General features: G+C 44.1%; 1 protein-coding gene across 2 annotated transcripts; it reads right to left on the bottom strand.

The window, feature by feature from the left end:
- Positions 1-601: 601 nt before the first annotated feature.
- EIF3L (eukaryotic translation initiation factor 3 subunit L) lies at positions 602-23,001 on the bottom strand. Of its 2 annotated transcripts, XM_019752992.2 has the most exons (13): positions 22,876-23,001; positions 22,303-22,351; positions 21,107-21,317; positions 18,802-18,881; positions 15,663-15,724; positions 12,886-12,955; positions 12,601-12,674; positions 9,469-9,640; positions 7,802-7,956; positions 6,885-7,055; positions 5,361-5,858; positions 1,684-1,764; positions 602-813 (listed from the first exon to the last, which is right to left on the bottom strand). In XM_019752992.2, the coding sequence occupies exons 1-13, from the start codon at positions 22,906-22,908 to the stop codon at positions 775-777; spliced, it is 1,695 nt and encodes a 564-aa protein (XP_019608551.1). In that variant the 5' UTR covers positions 22,909-23,001; the 3' UTR covers positions 602-774. The 2 variants fall into 2 exon arrangements, with proteins under 2 accessions (XP_019608551.1, XP_074182482.1); XM_074326381.1 differs by lacking the exons at positions 18,802-18,881; positions 22,303-22,351; positions 22,876-23,001 and having other exon boundaries at positions 21,107-21,313.
- Between the last annotated feature and the right edge of the window lie 624 nt (positions 23,002-23,625).

The raw sequence follows: 23,625 nt of genomic DNA, 5'->3' as shown, positions 1-23,625 counted from the left end.
GTGGCAGTGAGAGCGAAACACAGACACAGTTCAGTTGTGACTGGCCATGAAGGTGCTGGCAGGCACACAGCAGTATCAAACTCACTGAGGGGGCAAGAGGCTGCACACACATAAATCAAGGCTTTCTTTCCATGGGAGGAATCGAAGGCCTGGGCAGCAGACAACAGTAGAAAAAATAGTAGTTTGGAGCCAATTCTTGGCTTTTCTATAACTATGTAATATTGATCAAGTCACTTAACTCCCCGAGTCTAATTCCTCATCCACAAAACGGGGGTGCTACTGCTAAATCCAAGCTGTAAGGTGTAAGCGGTGGACATGGATTCCTCTGGCAGTAAGAGGTGTCCAGTAGCCCTCCCGCTAACATGCATGCAAATCAGAGCAGGTCACTTAACGCTCACCGGATTCTTGTGAGGTGCAAATAAGATACTGAATATGAAAATGTCCTATAAACTGAATAGTGCTTTATGACACAGGGATTAATTCAATGTAAACACCAATAACGGATGCACTGGGGGGAAGTACCATGGCACATGGGAAATTACCTATTGTTGCCCTCATGCAACATGCTCCCCAACAACAATAACGACATGACAAATCGGGCTCCAAAGAAGACCCTTTACTGAGACCTATTGAAAACATTTGAGTCCTTGATTCAAATAAACTTCATCAGTTGGCTGGCTGGTGCCTGAGCTCGGTAAAGGCTTCAGTGGCGAAAATACTCCCCACTAACAATGACATCAGACTACATTCTAACTAATGCAAGTCTGAATGTACTCAGGGTCTCTGTCCCATCTTCTTCAGAGTTCGATTGAGCTAGAAGAGAAAGAAAAGCAAAGTTAGATAGGGGATTTTCACCCAACCTTTTCCTACGGTGAATGTGATCGCCAGGCCAGACTTCCGGGCCGGCCCTCTGATGTCAGGGAGGGGAGTCTCTGATGTGGGCCTGGGTGGCTCCTGTGTGTAAAGCCCAGTTAGGTTCTCCACCCAACATTCACAGGCCCCTCACAATTCATGCAGATTGTCCTCCCTGCCCTTCACACTCAACACACATACCCTATATTGCTCTGACCATTTTATACACAAGAAAAGGATTCAGAGTGGCTAGACCTGCCAGGGCTGCATGACTACCCTGCTGGAGGAGCCCGGTGGTGTGGAACACAGGCTAGCAGTGACCTCTGCTGGAGAACTCAAGGCTCCAGGACGCAGGGGCTCGAGCTATGGCCACAAAAAGAGACCCACACCCTTGTAGTGTTAGACCTGACCCGAAAGACCTCTCCTAGGGCAAGACATAGAATGCACCAAGTCTGTCAAAACAGAGCTCCATGTCCTCTGCCTGCAGGAACTGGCCAGACCTGTCTAAGTTGCAGAATAACTGCCAAATGGGGAGGGATGGCTGAGAGGAGGCAGTGAATCCACCCATATTAGGAAATACCAGGGAGGGAGAGAAGCATCACTGGCTGGCCACCCGCTGAGGGAGATCTTGGAAAGAGATGCTGACATAGCAACTTCTATAGGCCCAACCCCACTCCCCAAACCCCAAGCAGCCAGCCAGTCTAGCTCAGAAACTTACAGGGTCAATTTCGGGCGTTCTTGAAAATAAAAAATAAAAAAAATGTAAAATTCCCCACCCAGTTCCTAACTTCTGTCCCCACCCTGCCCACACACCTCACTCAGACCTCTCACCTCCTCAAATTTGTGAATCTGCCGGATGAAGAAATCCCCATAGCGCCTGGCAACCTTGGTGTCTGCGATGTGGATCATGTCCTGTGGGAAAAACAGTCAGAGAAACGCAGTGAGGTGGAGCCACTCACTGATGGACTTGCAAATAATCATGATGCTAAGTGCAAGGTAAACCCCTAAAGTGCTTTTCCAGTCATAGCAGCTTTCTTCCTAGATGACTGATTTTTATTTTCTTCTTGTTAATCATTTATTTTTATTTTCTAGTCTTTTTCAATGAACATGAATCTTTTGGTAATAAAAACATTTAAAACAACATTTTATGCTCATACACTATTGACCAGATTGCAAACTAGCTCAGATTTTAAATTTTGTTTTTTAGCTGAAAATATTTTGCTGAATGTCATTTTACTTGTAAATTCCTACATAGTTTAGGTTAAGACCCCAGAACTTTCTGAATCTTTAATAGGATATTTTCAAATCAAGCATGAAAAGAGACAAAAAGAGCGTGAGAGAAAGAGAGAGAAAGAGAGAGAGAGAGAGACAGCAGTATTTTGCCAAAGACAAACCTGAACCAGGAAGAGCAACAATAACAAAAACATGCAATTACAAACATTTTCAGGTCGGGTCTTTGAGTCATATTTTTATTAATTTAACCTGAATATAATTCCATAGCAAAATTGTATTAGTTATAACCAAGTTTCTAATTCTTGGGGCAAGTGTTTTATTAAAGACCATCCAGATAGTTGGGACTAGTTAAGCTGGGTCATTAAGACATAACAGAGGTATGTAGCAGGTTACTGATATTACCAAAGAATATGTATGTGTCAGCCATTGGGAATAAACTCAAAAAGGACTTTAGGTAGTTGCCATCACCCTGCAGGGGACAAACAATTTTGTTTGATTTTTAAAAGTATGATTTAAAACACACTGAAAAACTTCCATTACTGACATGTTTCTACTTTCGGTGAGTCTGTTCATGTCAGGGATAGCTACATTCTGACAAACCTCAAGTCTTTCAAGAGCCATAAACTCTAAATAAGAGGGTTCGGTTTAACAAGATGAGCTTTCAAAAACAAACTACTCAAACTGACCTGGCAACCAGGTATACACCCAAGAGAATATCTTCACACACAAACCTGTATGCAACTATTCACAGCAGTGTTACCCACAACAGCCAAAAAGTAAAAACAACTCTATTCATCAAAACTAGATAAACAAAATGTGATGTAGCCACACAGTGGAATATTATTCTGCTGTAAAAAGTAATAAAGCACTGATATGTGCTACCACCTGGGATGAAACTTGAAAACATGTTCAATGAAAGAACTCAAACCCAAAAGGCCATGTTTTATGATTCTATTTATAAGAAATGTCAGGAATAGACAAATCCTCAGAGACAGAAAGCAGATTGCTGGTTTGCCAGGGATTGGAGGAAAGGGGGAATTGGAAATGAGTGCTAATGGGCAGCGAGTTTCTTTTTGGGGTGACGGAAATATTGTGGAATTAGATACTGGAGATGTTTGCACAACACTGTGAATATACTAATAGTCATGGAATTGTACCCTTTAAAATGGGGAAGTTTATGTCCTGCAAATTATATCTTTAAAAACTCAAAAAAACACGTAGTATGTTTAAACACTTTCTGAAAACAACCAAAAAAAGCAGGACAATTTATTTTTTTAAATGTCTTTATAGCATCAAAGAGCTGAAAAGAGAATAAAGAACTATTTAAGAGAAAACAGAAACCATCCTAAGCAAAACACAGAAGCCGCATCTGTGCTGAGGTCATTTGATAATCTTAGAAAACTTGGGCAGAGGGGACAAAACAAGGCCAGGACCAGCCTAACAGAAGACTCTCCTTGCAATGCTGGGATCCTAAAGGGAAAGCGTAAGAAAACTACGATCCCACTCCTGACTCCAAGCAACACTTGCCAAGAGGGGCGAGGGGAATAAAAGAAAAAAGACCCATCTCTGAGACATGATAAACACAAAGTGATTCTGTAGCCTAGGCTTGTCGCCTGCCTGGTCCAGAGGACCACAGGCTGTAAGTTCAGTCGATGGCGGTCCCAGAACAGTAACACCCCAAGCACCTTGAAGAGGCAAAGGAAATCCCCTCCAGAGAAGTGAACATTCAACCTTGTCTTCAAAGAATGTGACAAACGGTTTTTCAACAGCAATGAATCATATGTAGTAAAAAAAAATAACCAAGCACATAAGGAAACACTGCATAGTGAGTTAAAAAAAAGAGAGAGAGAGAAAGAAACAGAGCTGAAGAGATTAATTAGGGATAGAATGATCAAACAAAAATGATCCAGAATGAAGGAGAAAAACATGGAAGACAAGTTTAAGAGGCATGGAGGACAGAGTGGGGTCTACACACTGTAATAACTCAAGAAGGAGACTAGAAGAGAAATAACAGCTAAGAAATATTGCCTAAGAAACATTCTAGAAAAAATGAAAGATAACCAGTCCACTGATTTTAACGGACTGTTATAAGCCCTTATCAGCATTCCTAGTAGGTCAGAATGGAACGTTTTCTTTACTTGTGAGTGTATGTTCGTGAGGAAACCAAAGGGGGAGTTGCTATTTCATGGAAAGAACAATTCTAGGAATCTAGCATATTTTAAGTCTAAAAAAACTCATTAAAAAAACCAAATTACTCCTTTGAAAAACCTCATTAGGACATTAAAATGTCCCACTTGAACTTAAAATCCCAACAGTGAAATCTAACACTGTTCCTCAACCCACCTCGCCTCCTGAGGAAACCACTGCTGTGTTGATTATGCATCTTTCCAGAAATAACTGCATACACAAGTGTATATAAATGTATCACTTAAAAACAAAAACTTAAATGGACCTCTGACAGTCACTCCATAAAGCCATGTGTACTTTTTGTAATCACCAAAAACCACCCAAATGTCCATTAGCAGCAAGAAAGAAAAACGGCCGTCAATTGCAGTACATGCTGGACTATGACAGAGCAACGCGCATGAATGAACTACTGCTACACAGACGGTGAATCGCTCAAATACAATGTGAGCAAATGCCAGGCACAAAAAGGATACATACTGTACAATCCCATTATAATAAGTTCAAAACCAGACAGCACACTCAGGGCGGTACAGTCAGGACAGTGGCTTTCCACTTGCTAAAGTACTTCCAACAGTCTAGAAAGCACCTGCCCACTTTCTTCTCTCACCTCATCTCCCGCCACAGCCTGCTCCCTCAGGCCACACTGCAGCAGCCCCTGGGCTCACTCCTGCCCCAGGGCCTTTGTTCCTACTGCTCCCTTGGCCTGGATGCTCCTCCCCCAAATACGTGCCTGGCTCATTTCCTCACCTCCTTCAAGTCTTAGCTTCTACTTCACTCTGCAAACAAAGCCCATCCTGAGCAGCTGATTTAGTGCCGCAACTTGTACCTCCCACCACCACCACTGCCTGGACTCTAACACCTGGCAATTTCTAACCTACTACATGGTTTGCTTAATTATAACGCGTACTGTCTAGTTGTTTACACCAGACTATCAGCACAGGGGCAGAAATCGTCGTTAATTTTGCTCACCGGTGTCTCCCAAATGCTCAGCACACTGACGGGAAGACAGTGGGAGCTCACTAAGTCCTTACTGCTGACGGGACAAGCAGGAAGTGCCCCCGAGAACCCGGCCCAAGGGGCCGCCGTACCTTATCGATGTAGAAGTCCACCTCAGAGGCCGACTGGAACTCGCCGTCCAGGGCGGAGATGCCGCTGGTCCACACCAGGTTCTTCATCTTGTGTTTGAAGACCAGGAGCTGGATCCGGAACTCCTGCTCCGTGAGGTCCAGGAAGCCGGCCAGCTTGGCCACGGGCATGGTGGTGTAGAGCTTGAGGAAGCTGCGGATGGTCGACAGCTGGGCCTGCTGCTGCACCTCGTCAGCAAACACCTTGAGCTGCTGCAGGAAGGGCTCCTTGTGGTAGTTGGGGTGCACATTGTCGTAGTTGGGCACGACGGGCGACAGGAACTTGGGGCAGGAGTAGCTGAACAGCTCCTCGTAGACCTGCGGGTCGCCCTTCTGCATGCGCAGCATCTTGTCCCCGTACTTCTCCCGCAGCTGCAGGTGGATGCTCTCGTCGATCCTCATGGGGTACATGGTGAGGGCGATGGCCAGCAGCGCGTGCATCTGCTCATTCTGCTTGTTGATCTGGGGATGGGGAGGCCAGCGCGGGGCCAGTGAATGGACTTCCTGGGGCCCCGCTGCCCACACGGCCCAGCGTTCTCCCAAGTACACTGCACAGCTCTCGGACTTCTCCCTGGTCTTGCCCCAGTCAGTTCATTCCCCACCATCTCTCCCAATCCTCGCTCTAGCTCTATTCAACTCCGGCCTAGTTCCAGGCCCTCCTTACCGTGTTTCCCCGAAAATAAGACTAGCTGGACAATCAGCTCTCATGCATCTTTTGGAGCAAAAATTAATAGAAAACCCGGTCTTATTTTACTATAAGACCAGGTCTTATATAATATAACGTAAGACCGGGTCTTCTATTAATTTTTGCTCCAAAAGACGCATGAGAGCTAAGTGTCCAGCTAGAGCTTATTTTCGGGCAAACGCGGTAGTTGTCTCCTGGATTCTTTACTGGTACCTCAGTCTCTCCAGTCTGCCACACACATTACGGGCAGGTCGATCCTCCCACACCCGTTATGATCAAGGCACCCAGAAACCTCCAATTTCACCTCAATGCCTATATAATAAAGACGAAGTACTTTTGTTGGGTAATAAGACTCTAACACCCCAAATCGACTACACCCCTGCCCTCCAGCCAAAATGGTTTATTGTGCTGCTATCACCCTATTTCCAAGTCTCAACATCTTAGCTCTGCCTAACAGCTTCTCCCAATTCTATGTATGTCTGGGACCCACCCCCCTCCCTGGCAAAACGCTTGAGGACAATACCCACTGAACTCATTTTTAAACACGAGGGAACACTCAGCAAACTGTTGCTGAATAATAAGTGTGGGCACTGCTGGGGGATAACCCCAGTAAAATACACTGTCCTTACTGTCAAGGTGTTAATGACCTAAGGTAATAGACACAACAAAAGAAACCCTTAGAGTAGGCCAGCCATTAAAAAATCATTGTGTTGAAAAAGCATACAAAAAAAAGCAAAAAATGTGGAGTTCACCAACAACTGTTGGCACAGGTGCCCAAGGTCAGGTGGTCAGAGGCCCCTTACCATCTCATACTTGTAGGTGGTCCTCTGGAACATGCTCTTGGTCCTCTGGATGTACAGGAGGATGTTGGCGAAGACCCGGATGGCATCCTGGTAGCGACGCATCATTAAATATGCAAAACCAACGTAATAGTATGTGGTGACCTGGCACTCGGGCACACGGGAGTACATGCTCTGTGGAAGGAGACGGAAGCGGCACCCATGAGGCCCAGACAATTCATCCCAGCCAGGATCTGAAAATTGGTGGGCATAGTGCCAGCTGAGGCAGAAGCACTGCAAGCTCCCCAGCAGAGGCCCTGAACTACGCAGAGGACGCTCTGGCTCTGCAGTCAGAATGGCACAGATTGTACCATTCACCAACCAAGTTACGTGACCGGAGGCCTCCGTTTTCTTGGCTGTAACAAAGGGACTGGACCAGGTGATCCTAAAATCTTTCCACTCTAAACTCTCCACACCTCAGTTTTATGTTCTTCCTTGCTTTCTACTCCTTTCTTTTGCAAATATGCCCTATGAAGGAACAGACAAATAAGATACACAGACACATAACGTCAAACAAAAAGGTACCTATTTTTACGTGGCTATTAATCATATCGCTATTTATACCATCTTAGAACTAAGACTTTTGTTAATTCTTTAAGACTAGTACAACTTGAATGGTTTTAAAAATCTGCCATTACCATTCTGTTCTAAAACAGAATCAAAAGACTGCTGAATATTTTAAGTGTTAATTAAGCACCAAAGAGAAAGCCCCTTGTCCAGGTTCAGATTTTCACTGAAGTGGCTTCCCAGTTCTTCCTTTTCAACTGCCAGGGGAAGAGTCCTCTTTCACCTCCCAGACACTTGCTCTAATAGATCAGTTTCTCTTGAAGCAGACAGACTTTCTGGCCCAGGGGAGACGGGCAGGGGAAACAGGTAATTACCTTCTTGTTCAGCTCGATATTCTCCAGCACCTTGATGGCCTGGTAGTAATCTCCCAACAGGGAGTGCAGACGCAAAAGCCCCACCAGGCTGAAGTAGCCAAGCATCTTGTACAGGGAGTGCCGTCCATATTCCCCAGCCACGCTCTCGGGGTCACCTGAGAGAGACAGACACTGAACACTTCAGCACATGGAGGCGAAGGCAGGCACGCCTGACCCTTGAATGTCACTCAGTAAATTCTTCACCTGCTGCCAGCCTCTACAACTTCCTGCAACAAGAAGAACTCTGCCTTCAAAGGAATACCAAGAAACAGCAGCCTGGCCTATGCTAACTTTAAAATTTACCAACAGTTGGGTGGAGGGCAGCAGTTCTTTTATTTTTCATTTTTTGGTCCCAACACACCTGAGAACATGAAGGCCCTTCTCATCAGAAGTTACTCACAGAAGCCCTCCTTTCAGGAGATCCAGAGGTCAAAGCCATTCCCCTAATAACACTAAAATGCTATCTGCCTTTCCTACTGAGTTGAAATTTGCACCAATGATGCAAACATAGTGCTGGGTAAAACTACTGACAACTTAGCATAATTCAGGCGGTGGCACAGCTGGACTGGCCGTCACTGTATTCTGTCCCACCACACACTTGTAGTGAAAGAAGTGGCCACTTTTCACACAGTGCCATTTTTACTTGAAGGAACGATGGACAGACAAACTACGGTTATTTAAATTCGGGTATTTGGCAGAAATCTTCTCAAACATGAATGAAACCAGCCTGTTACACTTCAATGAAACCACCTGACAGTGTTTGCTGCCAAGAAAAAAATCTGACTTTTTTAAGCAAAATTTAGAATTTTATAAAACTTGTATCTGCCACTATGAGCTCAATAGCTTCCAAATAAAGATCTGATAAGGCTGATGGCAAAGTAACAAACGTGAGTTTTAGAAAACTGTGTAACAAAATGTGCCAACATTTAGAAATTCTTGACAACTCAATAAACCAATACTTTACAAAATCATGTATGAATAAATGACCCATTCAAGCTGCAGCAAACCAATAAACTTTAATGTAACAAAGTGAAAGTTCACTGATAGGGTTTCAGATTCCTCACTGCAACTAACCTGTAAGACACTATGAAGAACTTGTCAAGTTCTGGTGTGGTATCAAAAAAAGATCCATATTACCTGAAGAGGCTGTTAAAAATTCCTCCCTTTCCTAACTAAGCATCTTTGTGAGGCCAGATTTTCCTCATATACTTCAACCAAAACAGCATATTGCAACAGACTGAAAGCAGAAGCAGAAATGAGAATCCATTCTTCTAGAAGCCAGACACTAAAGAGATTTGCAAAGATGCCACTCTTCTCACTGGAAAATTTTTTTTACAAAGATAAACTTTGTGATTCTATCTTTCAAGAATGTAAGGTGATCTTGACACCCAAATGTCTGAAAAGTGCTGAATCTGAACAAAGGCCCTGAAGACATAGGAGTGTTTACAAACGCGTACCTCAGAAGTGCTGGTTCAGACTGTCAGCCAACAGCTGCCAAGCCCAGGAGCCCCCAGTGCGGGCACTCGGCTACTGTTCACACCCAAAAACCAAAGAAACGACAGCCCATTCATTCCCTAGGACTTCCCACTGTCCCTGTGCATTAGGAACAGATGGCAAGCTGCACTCACCCCCGCTTGTGTACACCTCCAACTGCCGGTTGATGTTGGACTTGTCTACCAGAGAGTGAAGGACATTGAGGACACTGTGAACGTTCCAGATTTTGGGATTGGAACGAAGGAAGTCAATCTCCTCTTCTGACTTCTTGGCGGTCTTACAGCGATACTGGCTAAATGACTGAAACTGTTGGGGAAGAAGGGAAAGATGTAGCAGTGGCGTAAACCCCGAAGTGACAGCCCAAGTGCACGATGCTGGAAATGAGGCGATGCGCAGGGCTCTGGACTGGCGAGGTGGGGGCGAAACTACGACTCATGCTAACCCTCTCTGTACACCGTTTTCTCAGAGCCATCTTTAGTTAAGCTGTGAATTTTGTCATCACTGATTACGTTAGTTGTTGCACAGTTAAGTAAAAATTTCTAAGATAAGAGGTAATTTGTGGGGAAAAGATTCAATTTGGAGTCAAACACAGCCTTAAGTCACTTAATATCTCTGGGCTTCACAATGCCGTTAACCTGGCCACCAGAACCAGGTGGTTTGGAAGAGATCTCTATTCAGACGTGGCTTTGCCACGCAGGGTCAGGATTGTGATGGTGTGGTGGAGACGGGCTAGTATCTGTCACGTGTGTGTCTTCCTTTCTACTCGAGTTACCACCTGGAGCGGGACCCCAATCTAAGTCACCTCTCTACCAACTACTGGCCAAGTGTAAAGCACACATAGCGGACAAGCCACAGGTTTTTTTTGGGGGCAGTGGTTCTGTATGGGACCAACACTAGGCTGGCTCTGACCCACCTACTCAATCAGAATTTCTTAAAGCTCCCTGGTTCATTCTGGTGCACTCAGGTTTGGAACCCAGTGACCTAGAAAGGCTCTAGGTCCTAGATGACCTAAAATTGTTCTTCAACGCCAAGAGTACAGGAGAAAAGTTGCCAGATTTACAATAAATAAAGAATAGTATCCAGAAAATATACGGAATTCTCATACATTAATAAGAACACGACCGTCCAATAGAAAAAATAGGCAAAGGAAACTGACGACCACTTCAAAGAAAAACAAGATTGGCCAATTAACAGGGAAAATGTTCAGGCTCTTTAGTTATTAGAGAAATATAAATTGAGATGCCATTTCCTTCCCATCAAAGTGACGGAAATTAGATTAACAACAACGAGTAGAGAAAGCTTACTCTCAAAAGCTGCTGGTAGTAGTATAATTTGATACAGCCTTTTGGCAGGGCAATGTGCTACTATTTATTAAAAATTCAAAGGATTAAAATGTTCTGTTATCTTGATTGTGGTTGTGTCATACACTTGGTAAATCTCATCGGTGATACACTTAAAATTGGTACATTTTATTGTATGTAAATTATGCCTCTGTAAAGTTGATTTGATAAAGCAAACATCCTTCAACAAACAATTCTACTTCTAGTGATCCCTAGAGATGTACCTATGTGTAACACATACAAAGATACTCACTGATTCATTGTTTTTATAGTTAAAACCAGAACCCCAAATGTCCATAACCAGAGGAGTGATATATCCATACTATGTAATACTGCACCAAAGAACAAGGCAGGGCTCCATACAGACGTGCTAAGTGTTCCAAGTCATAGAAAATTACATAATACAGGACACCATTTTTTAAAATGATACATTTTTATATGTATACATTTATGTAAATGGCTGGGAAACATTAACGTCTGCCTATCTTTCCAGACAATAATTGATGCCTCTGAAAAGACAAGACTCACTTTATCTGCACTTTGAAATATATACATATATTAAACAGTATTAACATGTTCATTTCTTTCTTGTATCAATAAAAATGAACAAAAGAGAGTGGTAGGGAAGAGCCACTCACCCTATGCGACACCCATGTGGCTGGGAGGGATCACCAGGCCTCACTGGCCAGTCTTTGTTAGAAATGAAAGCACCTTAAGCCCCTTAGGAAGAGAACAGCTAAACCCAGGGAATTATGACTGTCTTCAGAGGGATGAAGAACCTTAGCACGGATGACCCTCCTGGACTGGCCTGCCGAGCTTCTAAAATTATGCCAAATTAGAGGCTGACACAAGCCAAGAAGCCAGAAGGGGCAAACAAGGCCAGTGTGGTTTGTGGCCTAAACTGCACAAAGGCACTGAAGTCTCCTCATCTTGAGCAGGAAGCCTCTTCCTCAAAGAGCCCTAGGAAGGTTTGCTTAGCTCCCCAATCACAACTTAGCAGCACTTTGTATTCACAGTCTCTTTGGTCCATGGAGCTCAAACATCTTTATTAAGAAATCGAGTCCCCCTGAAATACCCAGTGAGAGCTATACCATCCCCATGAAACATACAGAAAACAGATTTTTTCCAAATCCTTTTGTTTTACAATCCATGTTATGTTTTAAAGAATAAAACGGGGCTCAAATCAGGTGGAGAATAATGATGATATTGACCATCAAAACAACCAGGCAACATCAATTGAGTAATTTTTCTGTGACTGCACTGGGCTGAGCACTTTATACATGATCCCCCAGCAACCTTCCCATCAATCCCTGTTTTGGAGAAACCAAGGCACAGTGTGGTTAGTAATCTGCCGAAGGTCCTGAGCTAGTGAACAGCAAACTTGAACTCTTACCCTCAGGCCCCTCAGCTGTATCGGGCATGGTTCTCAGTGGAACTTCTGAGGTGGGTTAAGATTTCCATTTTGATAAAAATGTTGTTTTATTCTGATCTAACATATACTTAAGTAACCACTACCACAATTAGGATATAGAACATCTCCGTTTTATAGGTTAGAAAAGTGAGGCTCGGAGAGCTTAACTGGCACGTCACTGTTACAGAGCCACCAGGTGGCACCCCAGACTAGGACCCACTTCTCCGTGGCCCCAAAGCCTGTGAGACCTGTATCCTTCCTACCAGACTACCTCTCAAGGTCAGGTGGGAACTTGGTAGAAGTTCAACTCTCCTGACTTCCAAGTTCCTATCTGGAGCCCTAAGGCCTCACTGATTTCAGAAAACCAAGACACAGGAGTCTACCGCCATAGGAGATTTCACACTGCGATGGGTGTATTTTTATACCATGTACCTTTTTAACAATACGAGCAATGGTAACAGCTACTCCTTGTTTGGACCAGTTATTCCAAACGAGGCCAAGGGCTGAGCAGGTACCTGATAGATGAACTCATCGATGATATCCCAGAGCCACTGGTTGGGGAGTTCGAGGGGAGCAGGACCATCAGCATCTGTGCAGATCACAGGACAGTCAGACTCGAAGCCATCACTGTGCCCATTCAGAAAAGCCGCAGATCGCATGTCACAATTTCTCTCTGAAAAGGCTGTGACTCACAAGACTTCCCCCCTTCCCACCGGCACATTAAATCCTGCTGAGAAGAGCGGGAGGCCACTAGTAGGTCTCATCATAACCTCCCCCACACGGCCAAACCCCAGACTCACTAAGAATGTAGTTGAAGAGATTGCAGTAGTTGTAATAGGATTCAAACCTCTGTTCCAGGGAAGGTCCCCCCTATGAAGAGAACAGAGACATCAGGATATAATTAATTTAAATGTGTTTTACTCATGACCTACCACGATGGCGGAAAACAAATACATGAGAATTGATGCCTGTTCTCTCCTCAGTATGCAGAGAGCACCCAGGTGGGAGCGAAGACAGTAAGTGCTTCAGCAGTTCAAAGGGGCACTGAAAACCGGCCCACAACGGTCAGGTTTTATGGCAACAACCTTAACCGAAGGTAGAGAACAGGCATACCGATCTGGCAAAGCTGCGGAGAGAGGAAAGGCACTTCAGGAAAAACAGTACCAACAAAGGCAAGAGGTAAAACTGTGGTTGGGGAGGAAGAGCAGACATTGCTACACTGGGCTATATTGGGCTACAATGGACCACACCGGGCTAGAAATGGAGTGGTCTTCAGTGCCGAACAAGAATCTAGGTCAGGGTGGTCAGCAAATCCCCAATCATCTGTTTTACTAAAACGCAGCCATGCCCACTCGTTGTCTATGGCTGCTAGAAAGGCATAGCTGAACAGATTCCAGAGACCACTATGGCCCTTAAAGCCTAAAATACTGCCTGACACTTTACATGGAAGGCAGCTGACCCCTAATCTAGACTTTAGATTGCTGGCAACTGAGAACCACAGGTTTCTGAGCTGGGGAACATGATGAATGAAGTATTTATGATGGAGTAGAAAGAACACTGCCTCAGAGTCTTAGCACCACTGCTTATTGACTGTAGAGTTCTGACAATATATTCAATCTCTCTGTAAAACGAGATTATGTAGTGCCTAATACAGTAAATGCTCTTTTAATGAAAAACCTCCCTCTAGGGGTTCAAAACTGGTCATGTATGTGAAAGTGCCCTGTTTGGTACCTAGCAAAAAGGTTACAGGGTCAATCAATATCTGCTGAATCTTTACCTATAGACCAGAGGGAAGATTAGAGATGGTAAACCCAGCTATACTATGGCTTCTGATGCATAGTCTTCCCAAAGCAGCCATGTCATGCAGGCTGGCTAGATTCTTGGCCTAGCCCACAAAGCACCTGATCCACAGCGTTAATGATAGGAGGGACTCTTTACTTTCTATCAGATAAGGTACTCAGAGATCTCACTGGGATGCTAGAAAGACGTGGCTCCCTGCATTATTTTGGCAACAGGAACGCCTCCAGCTATCACCACTAATGGTGGCTCCGACCAAGGCAGGAGCTCTCGTTAGGTCAGGTGCTCCTCAGGGGGACAGAAGGTGAGTAACTGAGTAGATGGGACCTCCTTAGGTGGGAACACTCTAAGGCAAGATGGTGGTGCCAGTTTCTTTCATTTACACACGCGCACACATGCTCCAGCGATTAACATGTCTCCCTCAAGGTGTGGGCACTGGATTATAGCAGTGAACAAGAAAAGTCTGTGCCCTGGTGGAGCTTACCCTCTAGTGGCGGAAGCAAACAAAAACAAACAAACAAACAAATTATACAGTGTCAGTTAGTGATATGTGCTTTGACGTGCCAGAGTATGGCTAGAAGCCCGGGGAAAGTTGCAGGAAATGAGACTGGCAAGGGAGCCAGAGGCCAATTCAAGCGGGACCTTGACTAAGATTTGGGATTCTACTCTAAGTATGATGGGAAGTCATGGTGGGACTGAGGAAGGGAGTGATTTGATGAGACTGTTTCAAAAGGATCATGGTAGTTAGTAGGTTGAGAATAAACTTAAGTGGGCACGAGAGGAAACTGACACCAGGAGAGTGGTTACCCAGGAGCTAAGGCAGGAGATAACAATGCCTCGAACTAGGGGAGCAGCAGTGATGGCAGAGAGAAGTGGTGGTTTTAAGAAGTATGTTGAAGGTAGAGCAAAACAGGATTTGCTGCAAGGATGAATGTCAAATAAGAGAAAAGTCAAGAACGACGCCTAGGTTTTCAGTCCAAATACCTGGGTGAAGAGTGGTGTCATTTACTGAAATAAAGAACACAGGACAAACAGGTTTAGAGAGAAAACAGGAGTTCAATTTTGAGCATGTGAAACTTGAGATGACTATCAGCCAAGTGGAGATGTTGAGCAGTTGAATATGTACGTCGGGAGTTGGAGACACTGGAGCTAAATCACTGGTGTATAGAAATAGTAGATAGAATTTTAATATGCGTCAGGCACTCCAAAATTCAGGAATCGAGAAGACTCGAACCAGTGCCCAAAGTGTGGGAGAAAGAACACTGGTGTCACAGTAAGACAGGCTCGAGTTTTGTCACTAGTCGTGGGAATTTGAGAAAAAGTAACTTCCTTGCACTCTGCAGGACCGCGGTGAGGATGAGACGTGGAGACGTGTGCCCAGTGCCTAGCGCTGTACCTGGCACACACTGACAGTTTCATGTACGTTTCAAAGGGAAGGAGGCTCAGGAGCGATGCACTGAAGGGAAAAGAAAGGGCAGAGGCAGCAGAAGGTGCTGGAGCACACTATTAGGATGGCAGCCCACAGCCCAGCACACCGCCATAAGGGCACAGCCAAGGAGAAGTGGGCATGGAGAAATGAAAAAGCATGTCCAGGCCATGCAGTGTTCCAGTTTGTCTGGAACAGATACCCAACTTTCTAGGTTCAATCTTCTCGCTGCCATTTCTTAAAAGAAAACATGCCAATGCCTCTTAGACACTGAACCAATATAAACTAATGACTGTGTTCCAGGGACAATGTGGCATAGAGTTTAAAAACTGCCAGCCACATTTAGATACTCACACTGACTTTGGCATATATGTGTCTATAGTACAATTCTTTGTACAAAATCAGGAAGACAGCATCTGAAAGAGATGGCAGAAAGGTACTTTAGTAATCCACAAAACAACTAGGGTATTCTGGCAGTTTTACCCCTTTGGGGGCAATAAAGAGATAAATGTGATACAGAAACTAAACAACATCTAAACTCTAATGCTTACACCCTAAGAATAAGTACAGCAAGAAAATTTATTTTTCAAGGGAAGATGACTAGACTTTGGGTGGTGAGCACACAATAGAAGATGTCGTATTATAAAGTTGTACACCTGAAATTGACATATTAACCAATGTTATCCCATAAATTTAATAACAAAAAATAGAATCCATTTCTCCTTTTACTTTCAACCTCATCTTAATCTCATTCACACCCATTTCTGTTCACCAGTTAGACTTTTGCCATCCAGTTGCTTAAATAAACTGCACATAAATAAATGGTAATAGCTCCATGAAAAGCAATGACACTACCTATAAAAACTGAAATGTATCATTGACTTAGGAATCCTATTTTAAAAAATACTATTGATATGACATAATCCTTTAAAAATAGAAAGAAAAAGGAAGCTCTTTTAGTATTGATGTTGAGCAGAAAAGAGTTAACATAGCAGAGAAATAATGTCTACTATCCTTAAAGAAGCCTGCAAGTAAAGTTGGTCCCTGGCTAGCATCTGGGAAGTAGATTTCAGGAGGGTTCCCACCACCCTGACAAGGGCGCTCTGCTCTCCCTAAACTGTGCAAACAATATGGTTTATTCTGAACATCTGCTTTTCCTTCTAGGAGTTTGGAATTTTGGTACATGCTAGGCAGAAGGTGCCTACATGACTAGCCCCCAATAAAATCCCTGGACACCAAGTCTGTCATAAGCTTCTCTGCTGGACAACTTTTCACATGTTGCCACAATTCCTTGCTTGAGGAATTAAGCACATCCGATGTGACTCCAAGGGAGCGGCTGCTGGAAACTTGCAGCGGGTTTCCTCTAGACTTCACCGCATAACCTTTTCCCTGGGCTGATTTTGCTGTACCCCTTTTGCCGCAAATCCTCACAGCTGTGGGAACGACTATACACCGAGTACTATGAGTCCTCCCAGCAAATCATCCAACCTGGGGATGCTCTTAGGAATCCTGGAGATGCAGAATACTCTCCAAAAATATATTTTAAAAAATAAATAAAAGGAGGAGGAAAGGGGCATATAGTCTATGTAAAAAAGGAACAAAAGAGTTCTGGTTGACCACTGAACAACATGGGTTTGAACTGTGCAGGTCCACTTACATACGGAAGTTTTTCAGTAAATACCTATACTGTTTGCAGTTGCAGAGCTGGGAGTCTGCAGATGTGGAGGGCCGACTGTATGCACTGATCTATGCCATTTTATATAGGAGACCTGCGGATCCGTGCATTTTGGGATTCGCAGGGGGTCCTAGGATCAACCTCCATGGATATCGAGGGACAACGTAAGTTTTGGGGGAATCAAAAGTTATATGCGGATTTGACTACAGGGGAGGTCAGCACCCTTAACCACTGCGTTGTTCAGGGTCAACTGTATTCCTATTTGCTTATATATGAGTATAGATTCATGGGAAGGATAAACAAGAAAATGATAACACTAGACGGCTCCAGAGAGAGGAACCAAATGCTTGGGATGGACGTGGAAGGAGGATTTTTATAACAAATCTCCTTTTATACTCTGAGTACTCTGAATCCTTCCCTGTTTAAAAATATATATTATGAGACTCCTACTGTATTTTAATATACGTAATATTACATTCTTTATAGGCAAACAGGCTCCATATTAAACAGAGGATAAGGTCTGAGCAACACAGAAAATAGCATTTCTTTCCTTCCTTCCTTTTCTTTTCTTTCTTTCTTTTTTTTAAGTGTGTTTTTCCAGGACCCATCAGCTCCAAGTCAAGTAGTTGTTTCAATCTAGTTGTGGAAGGCGCAGCTCATAATGGCCCACGTTGGAATCAAACTGGCAACCTTGCTGTTAAGAGCACAGCGCTCTAACGAGCTGAGCTAACCGCTGCCCCAACATTTCTTTCAGAGTGCGTTCTAAACCTTAGTAATGAGTATGATACAATAGTTAAGTGTTCAAAAAATGTTAGCCATAAAAAAAAGAAATGCAAGCCTTGTACACTGAAAACTGCAAAACATTGTTGAAAGAAGTTAAGAACTCAATAAATGGAAAGACATCCTGTGTCCATGGACCAGAGGACCTAACATTGTTAAGGTGGCAATTCCCCCAAATCGGTCTTAAAATTCAATGCAATCCTTATCAAAATTCTGGCTACCTTCTTTGCAGAAATTGACACGCTGATCCTAAAATTCATATGGAAATCCAAGGAACTCAGAAGAACCGAAATAATCTTTAAAAAAAACAGTTGGAAGATGTAAACCTCCCGATTTCAAAACTTACTACAAAGCTACAGTAATTAAAACAGTGTAGCATAAGCACAAGGCTATAGACATATATCGATGGAGTCAAAATCAAACTCCAGAAGTAAACCCTCACATTTACGTGACAACCACCTTTGACAACAGTAACAAGAGAATTCAATGGGGGAAGATGGGTCTTTTCAAAAATCGGTGCTGAGACCGCTAGATATCCACACGCAAGAGAGTAAAGTTGGATCCTCCTACCTCACACCGTATACCGTGTTTCCCCGAAAATAAGACCGGGTCTTATATTTTTGCTCCAAAAGACGCATTATGTTCAGGTGATATCCTGAAAAATCATGCTAGAGCTTATTTTCCGGTTAGGTCATATTTTCGGGGAAACCCAGTACGAAAGATACCATCAGAAAATGGAAGATGGGATGAGGCTAGAGAGCCCATTCTAGAGTCACTGTAATGACCCCCCCCCAAATTAGAGGGAAACGGAAACAAGTCAGCACAAAGAGCTCGATTTCAGCATTCACCACGTGTTGAGAGATCTGTCCTCCTCACTTATTCAGCCTTCTTTCAACAAGTTATTCACTAAGGGTCTACTATGTACCAAGACCTGAGGAAATAAAATGGTGAGCGAAACAGACACAGATCATCCTGAGCTTTCTAATGACCCCCCATCATAGGATCCCATCCAGCACACAGGACAGAGCTCACACCTACCGTTTCCAACCTGCGGGGCAATGGCTTCAGCCTCAGGCCAAGGTGTATTCTTAAAGAATCTTTCTGTCAGCTTCGTCCAGCTGAAAACCAAGAAGAAAAATTCTAGAACTCCAAAACAGAAAGGACCCGAGAGAGGCAACCCTTACATTTTACAGGTAAGGACCCAGGTTCGGAAAGGGAAAGAAGTCACAGAAATAAAGCCAGAGCCAGAGACTTCCAAGTCTATAACTTTCCTCGATTCAACTCTATACCCCAGACAACCTTTCTTAATTCAGTAAAACACTCCCTTTCTATCAGTTAGGCACCCACCAAGCTCTTCAGAACCATCTCCTGCCTTTGCATCATGAACTCCAGCCATATTTAACTGCTCGCTGTTCCGATTTGAGAATTACTTTTTGGATACTCCTACCTTCCTCCCTTAGCAATGTTGTTTCCACTTCCTGGACCAGTTTCCTCCTCCCCCTCTCCAAACATGGAAGCAAATCAGTTTGTTAGAGTCTGATGCCACAATTTACAGCATCCAACCCAAACGCTGCTGCCCAGGATGCTTCACAACCCTACAGGAAGTTTCTGTTCATTTTCTTTCTCCTGATCCCTTCAGCAGCTACTTCAACTTTCCCCGACTCTCCCTAGGCCCCATCTCTCCCTCGTCTCCATTCTCAGTTCAACACAGAAACACGCTCAAATCCCCCTTCAAAACAGAAAACAGAAAGTGTTCCAATAACCCTGTCAGTCCTCTACACTTACCAACTCTGCTTTGTCAGCCCCCATTTGTTGCCCCATTGTCATCTGGCTTCTGCCTCCACCACTCCACTGAAACTGACTTTGCTAAGGTTATCAAGCACCTTCAAAGTCGCAAATTCAACTGGCTCCTTTCTCATCTCAACCTCGCTAGAGCACTTAACATTTGTTGACCACTCCTCCTTCAAAGTCTCTTTTCTCTTTGGTTCCCGGGACCTTTCTCTCTGCTGATTTACTACCTACTTTTCTGACACTTCTCTCTGCTCACTTACTATCTAGTTTTCTTTCTGCTCCATCTCCTTTACTGTTCCTCTTTCTCTGCCCACAGCCCCAAAGGAACTAATTTCCTAAGTGCCAGCCACTCTCTCACTCCACATTCTCCTAGGGAAAGCTCTACGGCACACTGGGCTTCAGCTACTGTATCTGTCTGCACTGTCCAATACAGTAGCCACTGGCCTCATGTGACTGAAGAACTGAATTTATCATTTCAGTTAAAGTAAATTAAAAAACAACATTTAACTCAGTTACTGAAAAACTTTAAAGTTTTAGAATATATTTTATATTTGGAACAACATGGACATGTGAATCTACTTTTCTAATTACGATTATGAAATCTAAATAGAGATCAAGTATTTATATTACACGCAAATTGAGATGTACTACAAATGTAAAATATGGGATTTAGAAAATTTAATACAAAGAAAAACATCTCATTATCGTTTAATACTGATTATATGTGGAAATATTTTAGCTACATTGGATTAATAAATGTTTAAGATTAATTTCACCTGATTTATGTTTTTTAAATGTGGCTGATGAAAAAAATTTAAATTACACGTGGCTGGTATTATATTTCTGTTGGACCGCAGTGAAAGACCCGGGGGATGAAGGAAACACAGGTCAGGGTTTAATCCCTATTCACTGATCCAAGGCCTTTGGCTACTTGCTTTATCCACTTACCCTTCCAGAACTTGCTTAAATTCTACTTCCTTAGAAAAGTCTTTCCTGACTCCCAACCATAACTGACCTGTCTTACCTCTAATGCCCATTACACAAGGGCAGTCCCCTCAAAACCAGATACAACCACTCAAAGATTGGTTCACCCCGTTATGCACTGAGACATTACATAGCAGTTTAGAATTTAGGCTCTGATGTCAGACTGTACAAGTTCAAAACTCAGCACATCTGCTTAACTATGTGACTTATCCTTTCTATGCTTTGTTTCCTTGCCTATAAAATGAGGGATGTAATAGTACTTACTTCATGGGGTTACTGTGAAAGGTAAACTAGTAAATACAAGAACAGCACGCTGGACAGCGCCTGATCTGTATTGATCGTACATACTAACTGCTATTGTAAGTACTGACAGTGATGTTATTTTAGGCCTTTGTATGAATTCTGGGGATACAGAGTCCAACAAAATAACATGTCCCTGGCCCCAGTGAACCACAGAAACCCCTTGGGCATTCTCTTAACAGAAAAATGATTAAACGGCACCCCTTTTTTGGGGTGGTATCACTAAGCCAGTCCCCCCTGGAAAGAGATTTCAGCCAGCAGCCTGTACCTGTTCTCATAGATGTCCTGAATCTCATACACTTTCTGGTCAATGACATCGCTGGACACTCGACTGGCCTGCAGTTCATATACCTTCTGGTCAATCAAATCCGAGACGGTTTTGTGGAAATACTGGATGAAGTTTTTGATCACTTCAGGGATCACCTGATAGGTCTGCTGTTCATACTGACGTTCATAGGCCAGATCCTGCTTGGGATCTCCTAGAGGGTGGAAATAACAAACAATTTACAAAGTGCTTTCAAGCCCACATATGTAACAAAACAAAAGGCCAAAACCATCCCCCAAACTAAACTCAAACCTATAAAATCGGATATAATTCCCTTTTAAACATTCAGAGACATAATCCTCCCCAAGTCACTCCCAATCCCATCGCCCTGTTTCTTCACAACATTTATCACTAAAGTTATTTATCTACTGTTTCCCCCACTAGAACCTAAAGTCTACGAGGGCAAGAACCTTGTCTGTCTTGTACCAAGATGGACCCAGAGGACTTAGAAGAGTTGTGTGTGTTGGAGAAGGGGGAAGACTGTGGGAAGGGAGAATTAAGTAGCAGGTACTTAATATTTTTTGAATGAATTACTATGTGACTTGTTGCAAGTTACTACTAAACTTCTCTGTGCTGTTTTCTGCTTTTTCACGGAGACAACATGAATTTACACACTGCACAGAAGTGTTGTAAGAACTAAATGAAATACTTCACACAAAGTACCCAGAAGAATGCACGGCACTTACTACTAAGTGCTAAGTCAAACCAAACACTATAACATTTCAGGAAACTTCAAAAACTTTGGACTTGCGAACTATTACATTGTTTTGTACACCTGAAACTAATAACTAAAAAAGGGGGGGGGAATCACAAACAAAACAAAAACAAACTCTCTGGACTTGGTTTGAATCACTTTAATTTTTCACAATGAAGATTTTCTTCTGCAGCGAATAGTTTAAACAAAGAAATCACAGCCAGAATAGCAATCCTTCCCTTCTGACACTCTGAGGTGGACCATGAAAAAAGGCCTGGTTTATTAGGCTCTATACCACCCTCCTGCTGAGAGCTAATAACTGACTCCAAGCCTAGCCCATCAAGAAGCAATTTTAAATAGGTGCCCGTCATAGCTGTTCTGAGACACACTAATAAAGGTGCCAAACCTTAGAAGTCCCCAGCTAAGCAGAAAATTCCCGTCTCACCTGTGTGCATATCATAGTCGCCAGGGTAAGTATAGGGATCATACGCGGTCTGTTAAGAAAGAGACAAAGACAGAACAGTCACCAATTCGTGAATCCAAAATCCTTTCTAGGGCTCATGTGCCAAGCAGGGCACTAGAGACACAAAGGTGGGTAAGACACAGTCCCTGCCTCTGAGGATCTCACATGCCTGTGAGAAAAAGGAGAACAAGCAATGATAACACCAAGTTACAAGTGCTGTATTATTAATGTAAGGCAGAGCAAAGCACAAGAGGCGGTGGGAATCAGCGGGGTTTGACAACACAGCCTAAACCGTAAGAGCTCAGTTACAGAAACACAGTCCCCGCTCTCGGAAAAGGAGAGGACGAGGGGACCGGACATGGGAAGTGGACGGGCAGAGACGCGGCTGATGAGCCGGGAGTGGTGGCAGCAGCATGACGGCCGCGCAGGCAAGGAGGCAGGCGGGAGCTGGTCGCGGCTCCCAGAGAGGGTCGGACACCGTCTCACCGCGAGGCCCAGCACCCAGAGAGACCTGCCTCCGTCGGGGAGCCCAGCACCCGCTTAGGGCCAGGTTACCTCAGACTCGTAATCATCAGCGGGGTAAGACATGGCTGCGGCCCTCGCGAACAACGCCGAAGAGAGCGTGAAGAGCTGCCAGCGCCTGGTTCCTGAGGCCGGAAGTTCCGCCCCGCTGTGCCCGCCTGGAATCGGAAGCGTTTCCGGGGCCGCCGGCAAACTGAGGCAGCCATGTTAGGAAGGGCAAAACGACTGACACCTAAATTCTTCTTCCCTCTTCAAATAGAGGTTTTACAAAGGAAGGCGACTCTGTAGTACTTGCGTACATTCAAAAATAAGGACATGAAATACCTCGGCATGATAAAGGATGGGCAAAGTAAGAGAAACCAGAAGAATGCCACACAAAATATGGCCGACGGCTTCCTCTGGCCGACATCTCGCGAGGGGAAATTCAGCTACGGAGTGGGGTGGGGGTTCTGATGTTGGGTTTAGGTGTAAGCGGTTTGCCCGCGCTGTGAAATGTCTTCAAACGTTCTGGCCCCAAAAGGCTAAACTTACTGAAAGTTGAAACTTGGTCCCATGCAGTGAAAAAGCATTGAGAAAAGGCGCCTCCCGACTTTGGACGTTAAGGTTGGAGCAGGCAAAGATGAGGCCAGCTGTGGAGTGAGGCCCTGGAGGAGTCCTGGGACCCACCGGAGCAGCCCTGAGTTTGGAAGTGGGCGGTTGAGTGGATTTGCGTCCCGGGGAAACCCTCGAGTTAGGGACAGGGTTATAAAACAAACCAACAGAAACCGGTATGTCGAGGGCCTT

The sequence above is a fragment of the Rhinolophus sinicus genome, linkage group LG02, assembly GCF_036562045.2.
Source record: "Rhinolophus sinicus isolate RSC01 linkage group LG02, ASM3656204v1, whole genome shotgun sequence".
NCBI classification, from domain to species: domain Eukaryota; kingdom Metazoa; phylum Chordata; class Mammalia; order Chiroptera; family Rhinolophidae; genus Rhinolophus; species Rhinolophus sinicus.
The sequence above is the reverse complement of the archived record's forward strand: the minus strand, read 5'-3'. Positions and strand labels throughout refer to the sequence as shown.

Excerpts from the sequence above, each read along its gene's own strand:
- EIF3L (XM_019752992.2), bottom strand. The coding sequence starts at position 22,908 with ATGTCTTACCCCGCTGATGATTACGAGTCTGAG. Across the intron at positions 22,352-22,875 it reads CTGATGATTACGAGTCTGAG|ACCGCGTATGATCCCTATAC; the intron begins GTAACCTGGCCC and ends CTTTCTTAACAG. Across the intron at positions 15,725-18,801 it reads TGCCCCGCAGGTTGGAAACG|ATGCTGTCTTCCTGATTTTG; the intron begins GTAGGTGTGAGC and ends CATCTCTTTCAG.